Below are 25,463 nucleotides of genomic sequence, written 5' to 3'. Positions count from 1 at the left end.
GTACTACATGTGCGTCGAGGTCATCGAGCCCTCCTGGTGCCAGCTCATACACAGCCTGGAGAAGGTAGGTGTATCACACACGTAGTAGAGCAACGTGCATGCTGAGCTGCATCCAACACCTGCAGTACTACATGTGCGTCGAGGTCATCGAGCCCTCCTGGTGCCAGCTCATACACAGCCTGGAGAAGGTAGGTGTATCACACACGTAGTAGAGCAACGTGCATGCTGAGCTGCATCCAACACCTGCAGTACTACATGTGCGTCGAGGTCATCGAGCCCTCCTGGTGCCAGCTCATACACAGCCTGGAGAAGGTAGGTGTATCACACACGTAGTAGAGCAACGTGCATGCTGAGCTGCATCCAACACCTGCAGTACTACATGTGTGTCGAGGTCATCGAGCCCTCCTGGTGCCAGCTCATACACAGCCTGGAGAAGGTAGGTTTATCACACACGTAGTAGAGCAACGTGCATGCTGAGCTGCATCCAACACCTGCAGTACTACATGTGCGTCGAGGTCATCGAGCCCTCCTGGTGCCAGCTCATACACAGCCTGGAGAAGGTAGGTGTATCACACACGTAGTAGAGCAACGTGCATGCTGAGCTGCATCCAACACCTGCAGTACTACATGTGCGTCGAGGTCATCGAGCCCTCCTGGTGCCAGCTCATACACAGCCTGGAGAAGGTAGGTGTATCACACGGTGTACTTCCTTTTTGGCGAAATTCATCTCGCCAAATTTCACTTGGCAACCAACTTTTCGCCAAAGTTTCATTTGACTAACCAATCGTTGGCATAACCTTACTTCGCAACCATTTCATTTCCGAACCCCATACTTGCGAAATGAAAATGACGTACTAGGTTGCGTTAGATTAGGTTGGATTATGTAAATTTGCGAAATGAAATTTCGCCCAACTAAAAATATGGGATAAATAGTTTGGGAACTGAAAGTTTGTCAAGTAATTTTCGCTGAAACATCAGTAAACCCATTTCAGCTTTGTACAATGCCCTAGTACGAAGCCAACTGGAATGCAATGCTGCAATATGGGCTCCACATTCGAAGTACAACGTCATGATAGAAAGGATACAAAATAAGTTTACAAGGTACATGTATTGGAAACTGTACGGAGTGTATCCTTTCTATCCGCTGATGTATCCCACACTGTTCGTAATAGGCATGGTGGGCTATAATAAACTAGAAACACGTAGGGATCTAGCACTCGCATGCTACTTAGTGCAGATCTTTCGTGGTACCATTTACAACCCGGAGATCCTGCAACAATAGTCATTTGTGCAACAAGAGAGGAAAGTTGGTTTTTCTTGCGAGTGTTTATATGACCATATCCTAGTATGATATACTCAAAAACACGAACAGCAACAAATCCTAAAAACAGAATAAAATAAATATTTAAGTGGTTATATACAACAAACATAATTTTCTTTGCTGTTTTTCGCGTAATGGTACGGAACCCTTCATGCGCGAGTCCAACTCGCACTTGGCCGGTTTTTTTTGTAGTATAATGGACTGGATGGAATCTATTAAGCATGTTATTACAATGAGGTACAACATTTTTTCTTACCTACATAATAATATTGTCTGTTTATTTTACTGACCAGTTTTTACTTAGATTAGGATATAAATTATTAGGTGTATAATAAAAACAATGTTATACATTATAAATATTATATTTCATTTTAAATATAGAGTTATTCTTAGTGGAAGGCAGCTTAAATATGAGATTCGTAAAGTTACTTTATACTGTTAAGGACACTGTCGTTTTATAAAAATACAAATATAGCAAGCTCTTAAATATAACATACTCCATTAGGCATTACAATTATAATACAAAATATACAGCCTACAAAAAGTATGGTTGTTATTTCATGTGAAGCATGTTACGTACTAAAGTTACAATTACTAGCGTTTCTGCAACGATTCTTTCAGCAATTTGTGTAGCTCATCTATTTTAGTTTTCAACGCATCAATTTCTGAGACATCATTTTTCTTACTTATCACGATCTTTGCGTTTTTCACAATCTTCCTATCGAGTCTGTAATTCTGGCATTTCTCGAGACAGCAACCGCCACCCTCGATGTCTTCGTAGTCATCACCGATTTTCCCTAGCAGCTCTGCGTGTGGTATCTCAATTATATTATCTTTGTTCGGCTTTACCAGTATCCTATATTTTGGCAAAAAGTGCGGAAATAAAGATATGCGTTTCGCAAAAGGTCTCATGCATAGTGTCTTTGGTGTTATTACGCTTAGATCCTGCATCCAAGCAGGCAGACAAGCGAAGCAGCTGGACGGCTTAGAGTATGCCTTGGTGTTTCCGATCAGTACACTCTCAAAGTAAGATATTAATCTTACTCTAGAAACGTGGCCTACTAGTTCGGCATTTGCTCTGATTTCTTGTGTGTCACTCACGGCAAGACCGTTGAGTAAATTAAATAGAACAATCGGAATCATGAATACGAAAACCATAAATATAATATGGCTGGTTATTGGGAATTGGCCGAATTTAATGGAACCCGCATCAAATTCTCCTGTCAACATGACAATAGTTTTAAACAGAGATCTTCCTGGATCTTCGAAGAAATCTTCTTCTTCGTCTTCTTTGCCAGTTTTATTTGGGTCAGGTGCTACTTTGTCTTCGTCTTTCACCTCGTTCCTGAATAATGTGTAAAAACTCAATGCAAACGCAATAATCAAAATGCAGTACCAAAGTAAAAACTTGAAAAAATTCCAAGATACTGTCTTAAGCATGACAATGTTCGTTGATAACGTCGGAAACTGGCCGATTAGAAGGACCAATTCCGCAGATGACAGTAAGATAGCTACAGCAGAGAGTTGTTGTTTCGTTGATTCTGCGGCGGAGTTATCGCACACGATCACCGCTGTAACAAATATTAGGAAGATTTCCATCCAGTTCTCTATGCTTTGCAAATATCTCGACGGTGATACTAGCAATTGAAATAATTCTCGTATGATCAAAAGTATCAATCCAATAGCCGCGCCGACATGTGTAACGACGTTCAGTACTTCAATGGAACCGGATTGTTTTTTCTCCGCACCATATCCTAGTATGATATAGAGAATCAAGCACAACCATAGAAGAGAATAAAACGTTATGTTGGCGTAGAAAAGGCAGCTTATTCTTTGCCACTTCAAGTAGAGAAAACTGGTTATAACTGGATGCTTCAGGAGCGGCCTCAGTTCTTCGTTTCTCGTCATGTAAAGGAGTGCATCTGTTTCGGGGGCCAGGATGGCGTCACACTCTTTCACGTTATTGTTCGAAGTATCGATTAAAGGAACTTTACAGAGTTCGTTTTCGACAGAGTTGTTAGGGTACACTAAGAAGCTGTATTTCATATGAATTTCGTAGTCGTCGTCGCTCGGTCGTTCCCCGTTGGTTGTGATACATTCGTCCAGGTATGTTTCCAGTGTTTTCGCATTAATGTCCGCTAGAGGCGGTTCGTTGAAGGCGTTGCGCAGGCCGACGCACGCTCCGTGCCGCAGCAGCTCCAACACTGTCTCGTTATCGCCATTTCTAGCGGCGTAATGGAGTGCCGTGTTATTTTTATTATCAGCATAGTTGACGTTTATGTTAATCTTAGGATTTTTAAGTAATAGTTCCAAACATCCGTTAAAATCTGCTTTAGGATTGTTTGAATACGATCTCATTCCCTTTACCGTGATTTGTACTAATGACTCGCCGTTGACTGGTTCAAATAAGGTAGATTCGCTGTCGACAAACATTTTTAGAATTTTACAGTAGCCATTTTTGCAAGCGAGTGCTACGGGTCTCATGGTCTCACCCGAACACGTGGCATTAGGGTCTGCGCCTGCGTTAAGCAAGGTTTCGACTGTTCTGACCAACCCTTTGTCTGTTGCAAACTGTAACATTGTGAATATTCCATTATTAGAAGCTAATGCTTGGCGATGATCATTACTTTTAACGAGCTTTGTAAAGTCGCGAATAAACCCGTTTTCATCATGTCGACTTAAATACGAGAAAAGTTTGTCAACATTGATCACTTCTACCTCCGTATCGAATTTATCAACTAAATGCGGGAATGCTTCTTTTAAGAAATAACGAGCTGTTTTGCCGCGTCTGTCCTTGTATGTATCAATGTCGACGGGATGTGCGTAATCTATGATAAAAGTGATGACTCGTTCCAGTCCTTGTTTCGCCGCCGAATATACAGGTGTTACTCCTTTAAGGTCTGGAGCGTTCGCGTCGCACTTCGCTTTTAGTAGAAGCTCTATCATGTCTTCGTAGGTGGCGAGGTCTCGCTCGCGGTCATCCTCTAAATCTTCTATTTTCTTTATTGCCATCAGCAAAGCCGTATTACCTTTGCTTCTGATGTTGACGTCAATTCTGTCGTCGTCCAACAATAGTTTCAGCGCTTCAATATTGCCATATTCAACGGCGAAATGTATAGGAGCACAAGCATGGGTTTCGTTAACTCTGTTGACTTGGACTTCGTGCTGAAGTAACAGTTTAACAAATTCGTTCTTGTTCTGTTCCGTTATAGCTAGCTCGAGACAGGTCTTGTGGTCGGGGTAGGGGTTTACGAATTCGAGATCGACGGCCCCGTAACTCACTAGTTTCTTGAAGGTGGGGAAGTCGTTGGTGCGCAGGGCCGTCCGGAGCTGGGTCTGCGGGTCGGTGCCGAAGAGCGAGCTCCCGCGGGACAGCTGCCGGGAGTTCATCTCGTACGTGTCTCGCGTCATGCCTCACGCCTCACGCACTGGCATCTGGAACGACACACACAACTTTATATAATAATTGATCCGACTATTATCTCATTAAGCTAAACTGTTTCGATACTATAGTACAACCGCTCGTTACACCGATTGTTTAATTGAATTTAATTCGACACGTCACATCTGGTAGACTTTCACATACGTTGCCATATTTAGTCTTTACTAAAGGTTCGTTAGTTTGTTGATTCAACGGAGTTTTAATGAAAAACGCTAAAATATTGTACAAACATTCATGTGAAGTGGCCGTGACGTTCTGAGGCGGTATCGTTAGTCGTCTATAATCTTTTGTAGAATGTGCTAACAACGCCTGCACACTAAATATTAACACTTCTTTGAAATATTCGTTGTTACTTTATGAACTATTTTCTAGTTTGCCTACTTGGAAATGCAAACGTCAATTGTTATAATGTTAAGGCGGTTCCCTGAGCCAGAAGGTGAAAAATCTCCTTATATGATCATGTTTTTCTAAGAGGCGTTGATATTCGTAGACGTGGAAAAGATATATGTAGTTCTTGACTATATTATCTTTAATAACATAGCTAACGAATTATGACACTTCGCTCGATACAATTAATTCTCAAAGTAACCTCTAACTCGGACTTTTAATCCAACTTTACTCGGTTATTTATTATGTGACACTATAAACAAAAAAAGAAGAAAAACAATCATAACTTAAATAGTAATTTCATAGCTTTCGAATTTCGATATTGTAAGGTAACCAGTAATCAGTAATCAGTGTGTTTATTGCTGTCATAGGTATACAAGTTGGTACATTTATTGGTTCAGCTATGAAACCCTGTAGGGCAATGCAATATAACTTAAATCTAACTTAATTACTATGGCTTAAAGCTATCCCTAATACATTGCTTATAATGACCATGCATCATATTATATTATATTATATACATCTTTCAAACGGTTACAAATATTTTTAACTTGCGATATCAAAACTACTATACTATACATGTTTTGTCACAAAGAAATGCAAATATTTTAAATGTCATATGTATTGCATGCTCAAATTACTTATACCTACTCTATTACAAATGTATATCATTGAGATATTCTTGAATAGTATAATATGCCTTAGAGGCTAAAAAGGTATACAATGCAGTTTTAAATTCTTTAATGTTTTCTAGTTTTAGGATGCTTAATGGTAAGTTATTAAATATTCGGGGCGTCATGCCAATTATGCTTTTAGACACAAAGGCGGTTCTGGATGACTTATAATTATTTTTTTCCTGATGACGCAGGCTATTGTATTTTGTAAATTTATTCATATTACATTTGACATAGGTTGCTATTTCATACACATATAAACAAGGGACTGTCAGTATTTTTAATTCTATAAAATGAGGTTTACATGAATCCATCATCATTCGCTTGCCCTTGTCCCATTCACTTGGGGTCGGCGCAGCATGTCTTTTTCTTCCATACATCTCTGTCACCCGTCATCTCATCATTCACTTGCGTTAGTTTCATATCATCTTTCACACAGTCCATCCACCTTTTCCTCGGTTTTCCTCTCCTCGTACTTCCCTCCACATTCATTCTTAATACCTTTCTTGACACATGACTTTCATCCCTCCGCATCACATGCCCGTACCATGCTAGGCGATTTGCCCTTACTTTTTCTGTTATGGGTGCAACTTTCAGGCTTCCTCTTATATACTCATTCCTTATCCTATCCATTCTCGTCACGCCACACATCCACCTTAACATTCTCATCTCCGCTACATGCAATCTCTTTTCATCCCTCACCTTTAGGGCCCAACACTCTGATCCATACATGACGACAGGTCTTATGATCGTTTTATAAATTTTACCCTTCAACCGAAGGGGCATACGGGCGTCACAAATGGTTCCCGTAACCTGTCGCCATTTCATCCATCCTGTGCTAATCCGGTTTTTCACGTCACGGTCAATATCGCCATCGCACTGTAGGAGCGAACCGAGGTACTTGAAGTCGGAGCAGACCGGCAATGTAACGCTATCGAGTTCTATGGCAGCAAAACTGGAGAGACCGCCAAAATCGCAGAACATGTGTTCTGTTTTAGATCTGCTGATCTTTAGGCCAACATTCTCCAATTTTTGCCGCCATTTCTCAAGTCTGCTCTGCACCTCTAGTTCGTTTTCACCTACAAGCACAATGTCATCAGCAAACAGCATACACCAAGGTGCCTCCTCCTGTATGTCCGACGACAGAGCGTCCATAACAAGCAGGAAGAGGTAAGGGCTTAAAGCCGATCCCTGGTGCAAGCCTACTGTGACACTGAACCTGTCGGTGGTGCCAGCGGCTGACCGGACGCGTGTACAACATCGGTTGTACATTGACCGGATTAGCTCCACATACTTCCCAGGCACGCATTTCTCTTTCAGAGCCCACCACAAAACCTCTCGGGGTACTCGATCGTATGCTTTTTCGAGGTCAACAAACACCATATGCAGGTTCTTTTTGGCATGTCTGTATTTTTCGCACATTTGGCGAAGTGCAAAAATGGCGTCTGTTGTACCTCTCCCCGGCATAAACCCGAACTGGTTTTTTGTTATATCACTCTCATCTCTCAGGCGTCTCTCTATCACTTTTTCCCATATTTTCATGCTATGTGACATGAGCTTTATTCCTCTATAGTTGTTGCATTCCTGTACATCCCCTTTGTTTTTAAAAATGGGCACCAGCAAACTGTCACACCATTCGTCGGGGATTGTTTCTTCATGCAACAACTTATTGAAGAATAAAGTCAGCCACATACATCCATCCTCACGCAATAACTTCCATACCTCTCCTGGTATATCATCTGGTCCTACAGATTTTCCATTTTTCATACTTCTCACAGCCGTTCTTACTTCATCCATACATATTTCTTTCACTGCACCCATATTTATCAGCCTGTGCTCTAGCACCCTGCCCCATTCATTTTCTTCATTCATCAACCTTTCGAAGTAGACTTTCCAACGTTCTTTTATCGCTTCATCTTTCGTAATCACCTTACCTGCATCATCTTTCACACATTTTATATGAGCCATATCCCGAGAACTTCTTTCTCTCGCTTTCGCTAGGCGGTACAGCTGCTTTTCGCCTTTAGGGCTATTTAAAGACTCGTACAAATTGTCCTGTGCTGCGGTTCTGGCTATAGCAACTGCACGCTTTGCTTTCTTCTTACATTCTATATACTCTGTCCTCTTTATTTCCTTCTCAACTTCCTGCCCAGTTTCAACACTTTGCCATTCTTTAAATGCCTGCTTCTTTTTCTTTAATACTCCCTGTACCTCCTCATTCCACCACCACGTTTCCTTATCTATCACACCTTTCCCTTTCGACTCCCCCAAGACATCTTTTGCTACTCTTCGTATATAATTTGCCATCTCGTTCCAACATTCGTTTGCATTCAATCCTTCCATTCCATTCATTTCTATCATTTTATCTATCACACGTTCTTTAAACTTTATGAATCCATGGTTGTAATACCGCATACTGATCGTAGACATTAATTTCGTAACGTTTTTAAAATAAATAAAAATCGACAAAATTCGATCAAAATTGACACTTGGCGTGCATGATCTTTCCCGTTCTTTCTTGCGAAATGTGACAGTGACAACGCCAAACCGATGGAACGGCCTTAATTGAGGTATGCAAACGATTTCAGAAACATCGCAGATATAAAATAATCACTTGTAAATAGAACTAGCTTTAATGAAAACCATTTCGACTCATTAAAAATATCGGCGGCGAACAAAACACCAAAAATTTGTAGGTATACTTTCCCCCTTATTCATAAAACTTTACGGGCCTGATTTAGTTAAATTATGTTTTATCCCATTCTTACAAATACATAAGTCAAAATGACAGATAAAGACAAACGATTCATAGTTAATTCAGATCAGTAACGCTTTTATGAATAACTAGCGACCCGCCCCGGTTTCGCACGGGTGCAATACTGATGTATTATACATATAAACCTTCCTCTTGAATCACTCTATATATATATTAAAAAAACCGCATCAAAATTGGTTGCGTAGTTTTAAAGATACATACATAGATAGGGACAGACAGACAGCAGGAAGCGACTTTGTTTTATACTATTTAGTGACAGTAGGTCGGCCGAACTGGTTTGAGGTTACTTTTCGCTCATGTCATCTCAGATATAGGTAAATATAATACCTATGCATTCAGTGTGATGTCCTGAACACAAATATATGAGATTACAAGCGCGAAAGTGGTGGGGGTAGTTGCTGTGACGTCATAAAGTCGGTACAAACTTTTTTTCTTTTAAACATACCATACCATGTGGGGTACCAAATGAAAGCTTTGTGAGTAGATCACAAATATATAACATACTGTAACAGGTACTTGGTCTAACAAGTTATTAGAAAACGTTCAAAAATTTCACAATCCACAGTTGACTTTGAACTGCTCTAAATTGATAATGACTGAATGGATTATTCAAAAATACATACCACAAAAATACAAACCATATGTTTAAAAGAAAATTAATAAAAAAGTTTGTGCTGCTGACTTTATGACGTCACAGCAACTACCACCACCACTTTCGCGCTTGTCATCTCATATATTTGTGTATACCCATATTCGAGACGACATGAGTGAAAATCGATTTCTAGAAGACTTTTCGTGAACGGGCCGGGCTTAGTGTTGTAGATTTAAGCTTTGAGGCTTAAACTACAAGACTTGAGTCGCGACTGCTGAGCCTTGAAGCCTCGAACCTTAAAGCCTCGGAACCTTAACGACTCGAACTAAGAGTTCGTGTTGCTGCTTACGAGCAAAGAAATCTCGAGTCTTTTGGCCTCAAGCTTTAAAGCCTCCTAAGCTTTGAAGGTTTAAGTCTGTAAGGTTTTTAGCAGTAAAGGTTTGGAGCAAAAAGTAAAAGCTTTTAACAAATAAGATCAACCTATGCTATAGGGTATAGGGTACCCTACCCTATAGGGAAGGGTGAAATTTAATACGTTTTTGTGAAATAGGGAAAAACAGAAAAAGATAATTATGACTTATCGCGTTTTTAGAGTTCCGTATAGTCAACTAGGAACCCTTATAGTTTCGCCATGTCTGTCCGTTCGTCTGTCTGTCAGTCCGCGGGTTGGCTCAGTGACTAGTACTAGAAAGTTGAAACTTGGATTGAATAGGTATGTGTTGTGAAATGTGAACACGCTGACAAAGAGTGCTCGAGCAAAAACAAAAAAAAAAATCTTTAAGTAACCACCCAGTCTTAATTAAGTAATAAATATTTTTTTAAATACTTTTATTTTTATATTTTATGACTCACTCATATAGGACGGAACGGAACGGGAAAATTTTAAAATATAGTTTCATAGAAAATGTATCTGGATGTACATACGCAACGGAATCACGGTTCTAAATGGTCCAATGGTATACGTTGCAGGCAGTAAATGCGTTAACTGATGTTAAGTTACTCTTCCGATATAGATAGGTATATTATAATATTCGTAAATTCTCTACACAAAAATAATTTCTGCAAAGAGAGCTCAACGTATGAGCTCTAAGCTTGACACAAGCTTTTAAGGTTCGGGGGCTTGAGCTTAAGTTAAAAAGCTAGAGTTCCCTATGAGGCCCGAGTCTTAAAGACTTCATTTTGACAAGTCATAAAAAGTTTGAGTCGTTAAGGTTCTAAACTGCTTTGTGAGCAAACCTTTAACGCTCTAGCTTTCAAAGCTTGAGCCTTAAAGGTTCGCGAGTCCTTAAGGTTCAAAAGTCTTAAAGACTAGTCTTTTAACAACACTAGCCGGGCTACTATAACGTCTCGAATAACGGGTCGAATACAAATGGACTTACTTCCAGCAAATTAACGCATGTTTTATTCTCAGACCGGTCTTGGTGATTAATCAATCGTATAAAAGTCAGTTATCCGCCGTGACTACGAGCAGGTGTACCGCCGAACACAATGCAGTATTTTATCTCTCGCATGAATCTGATGAAAGTAACTGAAGGCACATATTTGTGCCATTTTCAACCAAAAGGGTCGCTTGTCAGTAAGGCGCTATTTCTATATAGCTTCAATTAGAAATCAACCTTATCGACAAGCGACAATGTGGTGCCTTTTGGTTGTAAACGTCACATTTATACAATTATACATGGTACAAATTACAATCACACGGTCAAGACTCACACGTGTATACAGGATGGCCTAAAAATAAGTGCATTCCCGTTGCCAGGGAGGTTTTGGGATTATACTGAGCAACTTTTACTACGGGACCAACCCCGAAATCGCGAAAAAAAATTGGCTGTTTCATACATTTTGGCTGGTCCATTTTCTATGGGAGGGTAAATTTTTTTTCGCGATTTCGTGGTTGGGCCCATAGTAAAAGTTGCTGAGTATAATCCCAAAACCTCACTGGCAACAGGAATGCACTTATTTTTTATCCACCCTGTATACTTACTTTTCTTTATAATTTCGGTTCTCGTTTATAATTTTTATCAATTAAAAATATTGTCAAATAAGTTGAATGTTTTAGTCTTTGATTCTGATTTGTTTCACAGCTAACTTTAGCGTCAAATTCACGAATATCTTCTAATATTTATTAAATCACATTTAGAAACGGGTCTATCGCGAATTTATTTCGCGTGGGGTAGTCACACAAATCTCTGTTTTGACATTTTGCTGGGACGTCAGTTAGCCGCGACCACGACCAGTGAAACCTGTGTCGAAACGTCGGTAAATAAAGGTAACAAAATAAATTCGCGATAGACCCGTTTCTAAATGTGATTTAATATGTGTTTAAACCGCGAAAGTTTTAAATGTTATATCTTCTAATATTATTTACCTAACTGACTATCTTAATCTTCCTTATACTTAGATTCAGGCGTTACGCTTAGACCAAAACTGGCCTTGGATATCCTTGCAATATTGACGTTTAATCTCATGTTCAATGCTTATTCCCGTTGAGTCAAATCGGACTCGAGTCGTCAAATTCATGTTTTTCGAATACCAAATCACAGTTTTATTTCCTCCCGCGGACCCTTCGGCTATGGAATGAGCTGGGAGGTTTTCCCGAGGGGCTACAGTATGGGGTTCTTTAAAAAACCGACCAAGTGCGAGTCGGACTCGCGCACGAAGGGTTCCGTACCATTACGGAAAAAACCAGCAAAAAAATCACGTTCGTTGTATGGGAGCCCCATTTAAATATTTATATTTTTCTGTTTTTAGGGTTCCGTACCCAAAGGGTAAAAACGGGACCCTATTACTAAGACTCCGCTGTCCGTCTGTCTGTCACCAGGTTGTATCTCATGAACCGTGATAGACAGTTGAAATTTTCACAGATGATGTATTTCTGTTGCCGCTATAACAACAAATACTAAAAACATAATAATATAAATATTTAAATGGGGCTCCCATACAACAAACGTGGTTTTTTTTGCTGTTTTTTTCCGTAATGGTACGGAACCCTTCGTGCGCGAGTCCGACTCGCACTTGGCCGGTTTTTATTAGTATTTGTTGTTATAGCGGCAACAGAAATCCATCATCTGAAAATTTCAACTATCTAACTATCACGCTTCATGAGCACAGCCTGGTGACAGACAGACAGACGGACAGCGGAGTCTTAGTAATAGGGTTCCGTTTTTACCCTTTGGGTACGGAACCCTAAAAAGTACCTATTATACTCGAGATCGTTTAGTGCAACACCGTTCGGCTAACATGTGCAACACCTCATCCGACGATGACCGAGCACTTGTATTGTTTGAAGCGGGCACTTATTGCCTCTTTCAACTTTTCATTTCATCTTCATTCTGAACCATATGGCGTGTTGAAGCGAAAACACCTTTTACTTCGTACTGTTTGGTTACGTTATATTTTTATTTTTTCCTTCTTTTAAAATACAGAATTTTGTTATGTCTGACCATACTCTGAGGGCCACTATGTATCTCAAATTTAACAACGTTTACTATGTGCTATGGGGCCCACCACGAAATCGCGAAATTGACATAATATATGTAATTCACCGAAATGTATGAAACGGCAGATTTTTTTTTCGCGTTTTCGGTGTTGGCCCCACACCCACAGTAAAAGGCATTGACCTAAATATTCACCCCTCAGAGTATTGTCAGCAGACATAACAAAATCACCTGTATGTAAGTATATCAAACAAACAAAAATACAATAGAAAAAAAAAATATGAAAACTACACTATTCGTACCTGGCTCGCTCGCTGCTTGTACGGGTAATATTTGTTTATGATTTTAGTACCATGTTATTTCAGTGTTCATATTTGAAACACCACGTAATCCCAGATTAATGGTTAGTCACCGAACAACTGTCTACTTAACCCAGCAAAACCGAAAACAAATATTATCCTAACAAAGGCGACCAGTGTAGCGAATTAATACCGTGGAGTAAGATTATGCAAAATATTCTCAGCATCTTTAACCACGGTTTTATACGTACAATACAAATTACTTAAGATAAGTGAATCACCGTTTTGTTTTTAGGGGTTTTAATATACAAGCGGTTTTAATATCTGAACACGCACTCTAGTGTTTTGACAATACAGGCGTGTTCAGATATTTATGAGCACCTTAGCTGCACAAATCACTTCCATTAAAAATTGAACGTATAATTTTACAACCACACATGTGGGTGTTCAGTATGCAATTTGTAAAACAACAGAGCACACACTATCTCATCGATTCATCAACGCTTAACTAACAACAATTATACTGCTATAAAATTCAAATTAACCGATTTAAACCGTCCGAGCGAAAATTACCAATTGTTTTTTCGTTCCCCTGTTCTCAAGGTTCACGTTTGCGTGTGCTTTGTAATAGTAAAAAAAAATAACATAATGCTGTGCGTAAATCGGTCCAATTACTCGTTAGTAGCAACCGAGAGGCACGTGAGTAGTATTAATTTAATGGTCTAGGAGAAATTCGGAACAATTGCCCTCTCATTATAACTCCCGTGGTAGCGAAGACGCTCGTGATTCCACGACGAACTGTCGAAAGTTCTGATTGAATAAACATGCGGGCTCTCTAGGGCTCTTGATCACAATTTAATGATAATCGTAATTGGATTTCTCGTCACGAATAATGTCACTGTTCATAATGTGACTTCTCAGGGAAGGCTTACAGGGAGTGTCAATAAATCCATCATTTTATAGTTTTATAGTATTACAACTGCGTCACGCACCATTTGATGCTCTCCGGTACAACAATTTGGTAATTTAAAATAGCTTATCAGACTCGGTAATTGCAGACGCGACGAAAACCTGTCTCAAGTTAAAAAAATAATAATATATATATATACTTAATTAGAGATTCAACGGATAGTTGTTTGGCCGGATACGGAATGTTCCTGATCATCGGCCGAATATTCGGTATCCGGCCGCCGAATATTCGGACGGCGGAACTATACCTAAATTTCGGTTTTTCGGATACGCATTGTGCAGGTTTCGAACAGTTTCTTAGTGAACGTTCGCGCGGACTCATCTCTAGGTTCGATATGAGTGCGCGTGCAAGTGAGTGGAGTGGAATGTTTAAATTGTTTTAGAATAATAAACGAGTACGATTATGACCGTGACTGTTTCTGAAATCCAATTTGTTTACTCCGAAATCAAGCAAAGTTACTATCCGGTATCCGGCCGGATAGTAAGTCACTATCCGGTATTGGGCCGGATATTAAAATAAGGGCCGGATAGGCCGGATACCGGATAGTAACCGAATATCCGGTGCATCTCTATATTTAATTGACTACTGACTGTTATATTTTTATATAACTTCAATCAAATCAAATCAAAATCAAAATATCATCATTTATTTTCAGGCAATTAAGGCCCATAGATACATACATACCTTACAAACTAACATACATACAATAAAAAAATTATACGAGCTAAAAATATTTTTGGTGACACAGTTTTCTGTTGATTAGTTGTTGTTGTATTGCTTTTGTTGGGAACATAGAGTCGTAGCGACTTTTGGAATGTGAATTGCTCCGTTCCACAGAGATTATCTTATCAAGATTTCAGTAACATCTGAACAATTGCTAACCAAACATGGTAATGAATAGATACAATAAAGCGGATAGATTATCAGCGCATTATGACGTGAACGGCCGATAAAGTCGATAACAATATGCTAATGGGATTTGTTAGAGCCAAATATTCTTCCACTTGAGAAATTCGCTCTTTGTTATACTATCAAAATCTTACTCAAATTGTCCGTAATGGCATTTGAAATGGATTATGCAAGTCCCAAAGGCATTTAAACGTGTCTTTCAATAATGGAGCATAGGCTAACCACGGGTCTCTCATATTTGACCTTTTTGCTGCGTTGTTTAGATTTTTTAAGTCATGTTTAGTTTCAAATTAAATTGATGACCACCAGGTGGTTTAAAATTGATTTGCCTGATTCATTTACTCCACAACAGGTTATACGTCTATATAGTTATTCGCTTATAGATTCGCTTATAGAAGTAATTTTTTTTTTACCCAAAATTTTAAATATTTATTATGTAGATACCATCCCAAGCGATCGGACAGGGCCGAAGTGTAAGTAAGGTTTATTCCCTTTCTTGTAAGACATGTAACAGGTGACCATAGCATTTCATTTAGCGAATAACTACCGGTTTTTGACCACCTATCTATCTCTTGCCTTGCCTTGCCTACCCTTGGGGGAGGCCTATGTCCAGCAGTGGACGTCTATCGGCTGACATGATGATGATGATAATGATGATGATCTATCTCTTGCGCTAACTTTCGTCTTTACTATTCTATTCGATTTGATGTGATGATTCATCAAAGCTTCTCAAGTAGGTATCGTCTGCAGTGCAGCGCCATAACAAAGAGATGCGTTGATATGTCCATACTATAAATAAATAAAAGGGGCTTCGCTGGTACTTAGTCCAAACGATATTTATCTATCAGTAGCCACTTTCATTTGCTTGACCAACGTGTTTATATAACACGTCATAGTTGTTTGATTTATCTCAGTCTAAACGATGTTCAATTCCGTGTTATGAGAAATACTCGTAAAAATCAACGTCAAAATATGTTAGGTTTTTTTTTTTCCCGCGGTTCATGAGATACAGCCTGGTGACAGACAGACGGACAGACGGTCAGACGGACAGCGGAGTCTTAGTAATAGGGTCCCGTTTTTATTACCCTTTGGGTACGGAACCCTAAAAAGAGAATCGATAGTAAAAAGAAAAAGGGAAGAAAAATAAACCTAACATATTTTGACGTTGATTTTTACGAGTATTTTTCATAACACGGAATTGATAGCTAGACAGTTGAAAATTTAACAGATGATGTATTTCTGTTGCCGCTATAACAACAAATACTAAAAAGTACGGAACTTTCGGTGCGCGAGTCCGACTTGCACTTGGCCGGTTTTTTATATTCAATCTGTCTTAGATCATCGAAGTTGAGCTAGCTAGATATCCTCCTAAATCGTATTATCTCAATACAATTTTGAGTTTTAAGCCTATAAATTGTATGGAGATGACAGCTATCACCGTACCCAAGCTGTAAAAATATTATAACTATGAGTGGCCGCAGATTTTGTTTTATGGGTACTAGGTGTCATTAGCAAGTAGCTGGTTTAGTGCATTTGCTGTAACAGAGAAACGATATATAGGCAAGGAAACGAATGCTCAAAAAAAGTTATAGAGGGAAATGCTTGGAACACAATTTATCCCCCATAAAATAAAAGTGTTGTATTACTACAACTTTCTTTACGTTGGATCCCTTTGTTAATTCGTTGTACGTAAAAAGTTGAATGGTACATGGAATTAGGCTCTTCCGTTGTTTCTCTACGCTACGATATCGGTGAGCGGGTTTTATCTCTGCTACCGGTCTGTGCGCTACGCCCTAATTGTCCAACACGCCTCGAAACCGCTCTGTAATTGCTTCTGTGAATTAACAAAAACTAAAGGTACCTACCTACACTCTACACTCTATAGTCGGCAGCTGAAGTGCTGACACTAATATTATTGTCAGCACTTCAGCTACTATTAATACTTCTTTTCAATGTTTAGTGTATTTTCCCCATTCCTTTTTGTGTAATATTTTATATGTTTATCGTATTAATTTTGTATGTATTTATATCCTTTGTCTTTCTGGTACCTTGTTGTACATTTTGCCACATTTGTCACCCTCTTTTCACTTTCTCCTCTCATCTACTCAAAGGTTAACTGGAAGAGATCACTCAAAGGGATGAGTTCGCCTTTGTACATCTTATTATTTGTACCATGTAATTTTTAATATGTATTTTTGTACAATAAAGAGTTTACTACAACTACTAAGTTTGTTAATGTGAATCAGGCATGTGCAGATTATATTGAGTAGAAAGAAAAGGTTTAAAAAGAACAAACAGAGGCCCAAAAATATGTTGACATTTTTCTTTACTGCGGTTTGTTGTTAATAATTTTAAAACACGTTTGCGTTTGTCTATTAAAGATAAAGGAGAATATTTTGAAGATAATGTAATAGGTACGTTTTGTTTGTGTGTAAAAGTAGCCGAAAAAACCTCGCGTGATTTGTGCACAACACACATACATACATATAATCACGCCTATTTCCCGGAGGGGTAGGCAGAGACCACGGATTTCCACTTGCTACGATCCTGACATACCTCTTTCGCTTCCTTCACTTTCATAAGCTCGCCGGTTTAGGGTGCTCTTGACCTGGCCTTTCTTCAGGATTCCCCCGATCTGATCAGAGAAAGTCCGCCGAGGTCTGCCCCTTCCAACTCCCGTTTCTACCTCTCCCTTATACACTCTCTTTGTATCTCTTTGTTTGTGCACAAGCCCTAACTAAACGAGAAAATGTCTCAAACGTGCTCGTAATATAGACCTACTGATTTTGTTCAAATGGATGGACTCATCTTTGTAAGCAAACGTGGTTCGTTAGTCTATTAGCTGTGCGTTACTGGCTTTTGTCCGCTTGTTGACTACCGTTTAATGACCGTGACTACGCCTTCGCCGAACTGGTAACCAACATAATTATGAAGTAACTTGACTAAACACCGATAATAAACTGTACATATATTTTGTTTGCTAAAGTTACATAATAAAAGCTAGAGAGCTTTACAAACAAACGATCTCAAAATGATTTTTTTTTTCACAAATATGAAATCTAATTATTTTGAGTTTATGTAGATTTTATACCACACAACATACCTAGTTATTAGCAATCTTGCCACTTTTTTATCAGTCAATCAGATAGCTATGTAACGGGTGTCCCAAAAAGGACGCAAGATTTCAATTTGCCGCCATTTTTGTATTTTAGTGCTGGCAACCCTAAAAAGAAATTATTGTACAGCTGAATGTTTAGGGTTTGTAAAAATGGCGGGTTATACGAAAGATCAACGCGTTTTTATTATTGAACAATATTTCAAAAGTAATGAAAGTTTGGCGGGTACGGTTCGAAAATTCCTAGTCGTGTGATCTCTCGATTCGGTGATCAGAATTGGCCCCTTAGATCTTGCGATTTAACGCCTTTAGACTTCTTTTTAGGGTTATTTTAGGGTGGGAGTCAGTCTAAAGTCTATGCCAACAAGCCCACAACCACTCATGCTTTAAAAGAGGAAATTCGACGCTGCATCGGAGAAATTCAGCCGCATCTATGCAAATTGGTCATAGAAAATTTTGACAAAAGAGTGCGTATGTGCCAGCAAAGCCTAGGAGGACATTTACCTGACGTATTATTCTACAAATAACCCTATTTTATGTATTTCAAGATTGTATATACAAATGTATTATAACGAAAAAAAAAAAGTGTTTTTCATCAATTTCAAATCTTGCGTCCTTTTTGGGACACCCTTTACTTCCTTTTTTTTTGTAACAGTTGTAGTTTTGAAATTTGAAATAGATATTTTTGACTGCGACGGCTTTTGTAAAATATTCATTGATGGCGCCTACTAATAAAAGTCAGTCATTGGCACCCAGTTTTTTAACTACTATTATTGCAAACGTAGTGGCGATTAGCCATCGTTGATGAGCTTAATTCTCGCCCGCACCAATGTTAGTACAAGGGAGATGCATTGTTAGTTAGTTTACGTACTCGTAGTTGCTAGCGAATAGGTATGTCAGTGTCAAACTCGTGGTAAGAATACTGTTTACCCTATTGATATAACTCGTGTCTACTATGTGCCGTAATCAGGGACCGGCCCGCTATCCCTTATCGGGGTTTTATAAGGGTATTGCATAAGGCTTAACTCACCATACCCTTTGTCAGACGAAACCCTTTGTTTTGGTTTTAAAAACCCTTATATAAAGCTACCACATTTGAGTAATCGGTAGCCCAAATACCCTTACAAAACCCTTATCATCCGCTCACCAACACCTTGCATATTGCTTATAAGGGTTAGCCTTATAAAGGGCTTCCCTTTTAGCACATAAGCGTGCTAATTTAAGTCGTCTACCTTGTTCATAAAGCACACATTACTTCGAATCCGAGCAATCGTCGGCGGCAACGGCGGCGTTATTTGACTAGACACGTATTTTCTTTCCTTTTCATACACTACCGTAGATATATACTAATCCTGTCTCTTTCACGCAAAGGGAAACCTTTATAAAAAGCGCTTAAAGATAAGGGTAACCCTTATTAAGAGCTAGCCTTATTTTTGGTTAGCTTTTCGGTAAGGGTTAGTCAAAGGTAAGGGTATGAATGGGCTTGCAGTTCAATAGGGAAAGTCTCAATGTTTTAGCCGTGTCTAAGTGTCGCCCATTGAAAGGGTTTTATCGCGGAAAGGGTTGTCCGGTCCCTGGCCGTAATCTTTATGATTCAAAAGTGACAATTTAAGATTAGCAAGCTGCACAGATTGCTAATGAATCGATACGGTGACTGGCGGTGATTCATGCGTGGGTACACCGGCTTTTTGGATATCAATGAAACATTATGTATGTGCAAATATTGTGCTCTGAGTCAACTTGCATCTAGATTGCCTTGATGATGACATAACTAGCTATAATACACCTGAGCGCAAGGAGATCTTAGTCCTTACTGTTGAAATGTGTTTATTTATAAGGTAACTTATAGGGTAAATAATTTCTAAAAATAGGTTATAGACAGTCATGGTGGGACTATAACCTTAGTCTCAAGCAAGCAAACAAACCAAATATTTGGCCGAAAATTAACAACCGATTCCTAATGATGGACAATAAATACACTTTTTTAGATGAGATGGGTTCAACTAGATGTAAGGCTGCGATTGAAAATAATTGTACACAATAATATTTGATGTTTATTTTTCAATGGGTTTCCTGTTTCATAAGAATTGACGCTTGCAAGTTAAAAAACCGGACAAGTGTGAGTCGGACTCGCCCACCGAGGGTTCCGTACTTTTTAGTATTTATTGTTATAACGGCAACAGAAATACATCATCTGGTAAAATTTCAACGCTTCATGAGATACAGCCTGGTGACAGACAGACAGACGGACGGACAGTGGAGTCCTAGTAATAGGGTCCCGTTTTTACCCTTTGGGTACGGAACCCTAAAAAAATACCCTAAGATTTTACGAAGTACATTTAAAGAAAATATTGTCGTCAGTATTAGTAGTAGCACCAAACTAGTCTACGTTAATGTTCTTAATTATGTTTACATTAACTTTAATGGTTAAAGTTTCCATGTAAATAAATCATAAGGATTAATGAGGTACAACCTTAATGTTGCAAAACATAAAATTTCACGTATACTTTTCTTGGAATATAATGCGCAAAGATAGATATAACTCCGTAATAGATGGATACAGTGTAAGGAAAAAACGTGCCTCGAAAATCACGAAAATTTGATTCTCGATCAGATGGCGCCACTAGTTTTGGCCTACACTCGTATAGAGGGCGTTGACTGTTTCGTTTGTTATTTATAATTTTAACGCATACCAGTGAAAGAACATGGGTCAAAATCATATAAAAATAATTAATGCAAATAAAAAAATCATTTATCCATATTTAAATACATTTTATCGTATTTTTATAAATATTTATTTTTAGTTTTAAATTGTGTCGACAGATGGCAGTGAATTTACTGGGGTTACAAAATTTACTATGACAGTACCGCTCTAGTATAAGTTACTCTATGATAATGCGTAAAGAAGACTTTATGTTTATGACATGCAATCAGCCATGAGGCCAAAATCTTAATGCGAGTGTTATTATGATGAAATATATAGATTGTATGTCAGTATAGTAATAGAGAATCAGCGGCATGCATGTAACCGTTTCTAGACATCCGGTGCTTGACCAACTAAACAGAAAAAAGCCTTCCGTTCCACACATTTCCATTTCAAAACGCATAACCAACTTGGAAATGTAAGAGGCTTTTTGTCATATTTTTGTACTTCGTTTGCTTTACAGAGTTGAAAGAGAGTTGAGCCGTTTACTGTTTGCTGTAACTTAATGTTTAATTTTTGAAAGTCTAGATTTCAGCGAATTATTTATTGAAAGGACCCATATCGTCGCTATACTTACTCAACCTCATATCTGCAACAATCATTTGAAGGACATGTAGCTTTTCTTTCATTAGGAATACGGGTGCTTTTGTCATGAAATGAGTGTTGCAGATACGAGGTTGAGTAGGTATAGCGGCGATATGTAGGTATAAATTGTTTTTCTTTACTAAGTATAGAATAGCATTAACACTACAAATAAAAGCATACAATTTGGGAGTGTGTACTGTTTTTTCCGAAAATCGGTTTTTCCAGATTGTTATTTTTACCATTCGCAATTTTTACCATTTTATTTTTTCTCCTTTACCGAAAACATTTCTAACCATTCGCATATTTTACCATTAATTTTATTTTCCAATGGTTAGAAAACCAATAATAAAAATTAGCTATTGAGAAATAAATATAATGGGCAAATATGCGAATGGTTAGAAATGCTTTCGGGAAAGGAAGCTACATATTGAGAAAAAAATAAAATGGTAAAAATTGCGAATGGTATAAATCGCAATCTGGAAAAAACGATTTCCGGAATATACAGTACTTACACACTCAAATTTGGAATGTGAAAAAAGTTAAAACATGTTTATAGTAAGACCGGAAATCTTGTATTAATGGCGTTATTTCAAATCAAGTGTACTAAGTATATCGAGCAATCGGCAGTTCCATTTACGACAACCTGAAGTGGAGTAGGTACGAGAGAGTGTTAATACTCTGAGCTATTTCGAACCGCTGGACCGGCGCTACTCGGGTACTTGTGATTAACAGTTTTTGCTTGATCTTTGCTGTTTTATTCTTATTATGAAGTAGAACACTTTCTGATACGGCTGCTGTTACGCACGTCGGGTATTTGACATTATCACCTTTTTGCATCGTTCATATCCAACCCCGGTGAAGTCGATTTTGTAAACAGGTTTCTGTAATTAAATCACGAGCGCTTCAAAATTATATCGATGTTAACGTCATATATTCTAATCTATATTGTGTAGTACTGTTAGTAGGACGGTCGGGTTTAGTAAGTTTATAATAATATACAACTTTGGGAACAAATCAAATTATAAAGAGAGTTATTTAATTATAAGAGTTCGAATACGGCTTTCACCACTGGAAGGCTTCGTCACTTTTTAGGGTTCCGTACCCAAAGGGTAAAAACGGGACCCTATTACTAAGACTCCACTGTCCGTCTGTCTGTCTGTCTGTCAGTTTTACTATTTCAGTTTATAAATTTAATAATTTAAAAAAATGTTAACTATTTGAAATATGTTCGTTATCTTTCTTGTTTTACTAGTACTTAGTATAGTTAGTATAACACTGTTAACTATATTGAACTCAAATTTTCGGGCTAATTGACACTTCCAAAACAATACAAGTTGGTCCCTTGTCACGAGGCGATAAGTAATTTGTGCCAAATTACGTCCGTATTCAAGAAACTGTTCGCCGAGTGTATATGGAAGTCGATAATTTATTGAAGGACCCGCGTGCATACATTAAGAGTGTAAGAGTCAGCCGGAGGTCCCTATTTGGCGGAACGACGCCGGGAATGCGAATGTCGTCATCACTTTGTCAACATTGGCGCCAATGTTTGGATATAAGAGTCCACAGTTATTGAATATGGAAATATGCAGATTGTCTTTCCTTCCCGCCACTAATATAATCCGCGACGCGAAAACCGGACTGCAGTCGTGCGGTCAACTTGGAAATACAAAAGGTAGTAAAAGTAGAGTGCTTACGTTTTAGATACGCATGGTACATCCACTATGGTATTTGCTACGCATATTTTAATAGCAGTTTCACACATAATTTTCGTTTTAAACTTAACAAACAGGCTGCCGACCAGTTTGAGCACGTTAGATAACAGTATTTGAGGTTGACCAGTAAACGGGTATATGATTAAACTGATTTTTATTGATGATATGCGCCTGCACATGAGGTCGCCGCGGGTCGCATCGCGTCCGTCAACTTCAGTTTTTCAATAGTTTTTGTGCATCTGACCATCAATAATCTAGACATGACCTCGGTTTCACCTACGCTTTATTACGTAGCATTAACATGAATAGTTAAATGCATTTGTTCAATATCGGTCTTAGTCACTCATATTTTTTGGTTCAATAATATTTGAGATTTGTCTCCATAATTTTTGCTATACAAACTTCCATCTTTGATTTAAGCGATATTTTTTTTGAAGGGCCCTGTGTGCGTCTCAGGGACAATTTAATAAAATTATAAATTAAAATGGTTACGCAGTTAAAAGCAACACAAAGCTACTTTTGCGTTCATAATATTACGTTCCTAGACTAGTCGAACTCTGGTAGTGTTTGCAACATACAGACTTTCGTTCACAGGAAAACCAGTTCTAACACTACCTATCCAACCTACACGCTTGCATTGCTAAACACGCACTTCAATGAAATGTCCCTAGTTCATTGTTTGAAAACAAATATAGGCCTTCACCGGATATGCGTCTGCCTGTTACATTTTAACTTGTGACAATTTATCAATTACTCTCATAGTGACACAACTTCCCGTGCTGTACAGAGTCCTCATCATGTCCTCATTATGTGTGACGTCATCCTGGCCGACCTTGTCTGAGGGCTTGACGGTACACATGTGATGTGATGGACTCTTTTGAGTGTTTACACCCACAATATGTTTTATGTTTTGACCGATTACATCGAAATCGGACGGCTCTACATTGTGTTTACGGCACAACAGACATAATTTAGTTTAGTCTATCCTGTCGTTTAGACTAGATTTGATTAATCTGGAGTAAGGTCTACATGAGATTAAACATCAAAATTACATGGACAAATAGGGCCTAAATTCTTAATCTTTTTTGATCGAATTGACATTTATAAGCTTGCGAAAACATAAAATAAGTAGCATTATCCAAGTACCCAATAACTGTAAGTTTTCCGTATACCTCACTCACTAATACCGTCGTCCGTATGTCCCGTGTCCACTTTATGAAAACGTTTACGTTATCTATCTAAATTTAAAATGGAGAGAATTTCGCAACTCGTAATTCTAAGAACAATAAACTGATGTTTCTAGAATGACATTTGATAGGTACCCTGAGTATTCAAATTGATAAACACTGCACAGTTAGGTAGCGAGGGTTTCAAATTGCAATGTACAAATAATAATACGTGAACAAACTTTTTGTGTGACCACCACTTCGTTCTATACGTATGTCAAGTATTTTATAATTCCTAACCCACCTGAATTTTCACAATATTTCAATGTTCACAATCACTCGGTCACTATGTTCACTTGCTCGCATGGCGGTGCGCGCGCGCCGGCCTGATTCGTCGGAGTGAGCGCCGTGGGCGCTGATCCTGCCACCGCCGCCAATTACCGGCCATGCTGCTTTAATGACCGTCTCCTCGCTAATGGTCAGCTTTACTCATTAACAAAAAAGTTTGTTATGTTAAGATGTTTATTTGACTGTTGAAAGCAAAAATTACCATATCTAACTTATTCGCAAATGAAAAACTACTTAGTTACGTACTTTGTTAATCTTGTTATTGTTTCATATAATAAACAAGGGTTATAATGAAAGGTTTAGTGACATTATTTGCCAGTCAAATTTCTGTCTTGTATTATATCAATATCATAAAGTTAGAACCTTAGTTTTTGCAGTAGGCGGAGCGTATTGTTGTTAATTCGTAGGCGTTACCCCTGGCAGTGGCGTCACGACCACAAGGTTATGTTACTCATTGCACGGATTAATAAGTCGAATGCTTATCTTAACATAAACAGAGAATCTTTGTAAGCTTGTTCTAGTTGTTCTACAAGATACTTGGTTTATTCAAATTAACCAGTGAGCCTGTCTGTCTTACGTGTGATAAGAACCGAAGCGGTGATTAACACAGATTCATTACCAATTCACAAATGGCGATAGGTACAAGGTATATTAAGATTTTGTGGTAATTATAAGCCATTTCCACAATTGGCCATCTGCAAAGTGTGTTAGTATAATGTCATACAACATTTTTCTAACAAACTGTGCCACTTTCATAAATTTTGAACGTGCATCTCTGACAGTAATCAGTCTTTGGAAAGAGACATAGGCTGTCTAGGACGATTTCCGAACACTGGTGACCGTCCATCAACCATCGTATTTATTTAGCGTCGGTTCATACATAAATAATGCACTTTGTGGACGTAATTAGTTCACATTAAATCTATGACATATAAACTTTATTGTGTTACATGTAAATATTTTATTAAAGTAGCTTGTCTCGCCCGGGAATCGAACCGACTAAAAATTCCAAAAAAAAAAAACGCT

At 38.4% G+C, this 25,463-nt stretch overlaps 2 protein-coding genes across 2 annotated transcripts in view; one reads left to right on the top strand and one right to left on the bottom strand.

Annotated features, from left to right (window-relative positions):
- The first annotated feature begins 350 nt into the window (after nt 1-350).
- LOC134741635 (gamma-tubulin complex component 2 homolog) overlaps nt 351-25,463 on the top strand; it is a 29,771-nt gene continuing 4,658 nt past the window's right edge. The window contains exon 1 of the mRNA XM_063674489.1: nt 351-436. Coding sequence (XP_063530559.1) covers nt 380-436 — 57 coding nt within the window. The 5' untranslated portion in view covers nt 351-379. The remainder of the gene's footprint in view (nt 437-25,463) is intronic.
- LOC134741614 (transient receptor potential cation channel protein painless) lies at nt 1,672-24,549 on the bottom strand. Its single transcript, XM_063674465.1, has 2 exons — nt 24,394-24,549; nt 1,672-4,756 (listed from the first exon to the last, which is right to left on the bottom strand). The coding sequence occupies exon 2, from the start codon at nt 4,730-4,732 to the stop codon at nt 1,916-1,918; it is 2,817 nt and encodes a 938-aa protein (XP_063530535.1). The 5' UTR covers nt 4,733-4,756; nt 24,394-24,549; the 3' UTR covers nt 1,672-1,915.

The sequence above is a fragment of the Cydia strobilella genome, chromosome 5 (assembly GCF_947568885.1).
Source record: "Cydia strobilella chromosome 5, ilCydStro3.1, whole genome shotgun sequence".
NCBI classification, from domain to species: Eukaryota; Metazoa; Arthropoda; class Insecta; order Lepidoptera; family Tortricidae; genus Cydia; species Cydia strobilella.
Note: the sequence above shows the minus strand (reverse complement) of the source record. Positions and strands in the feature narration are given on the sequence as shown.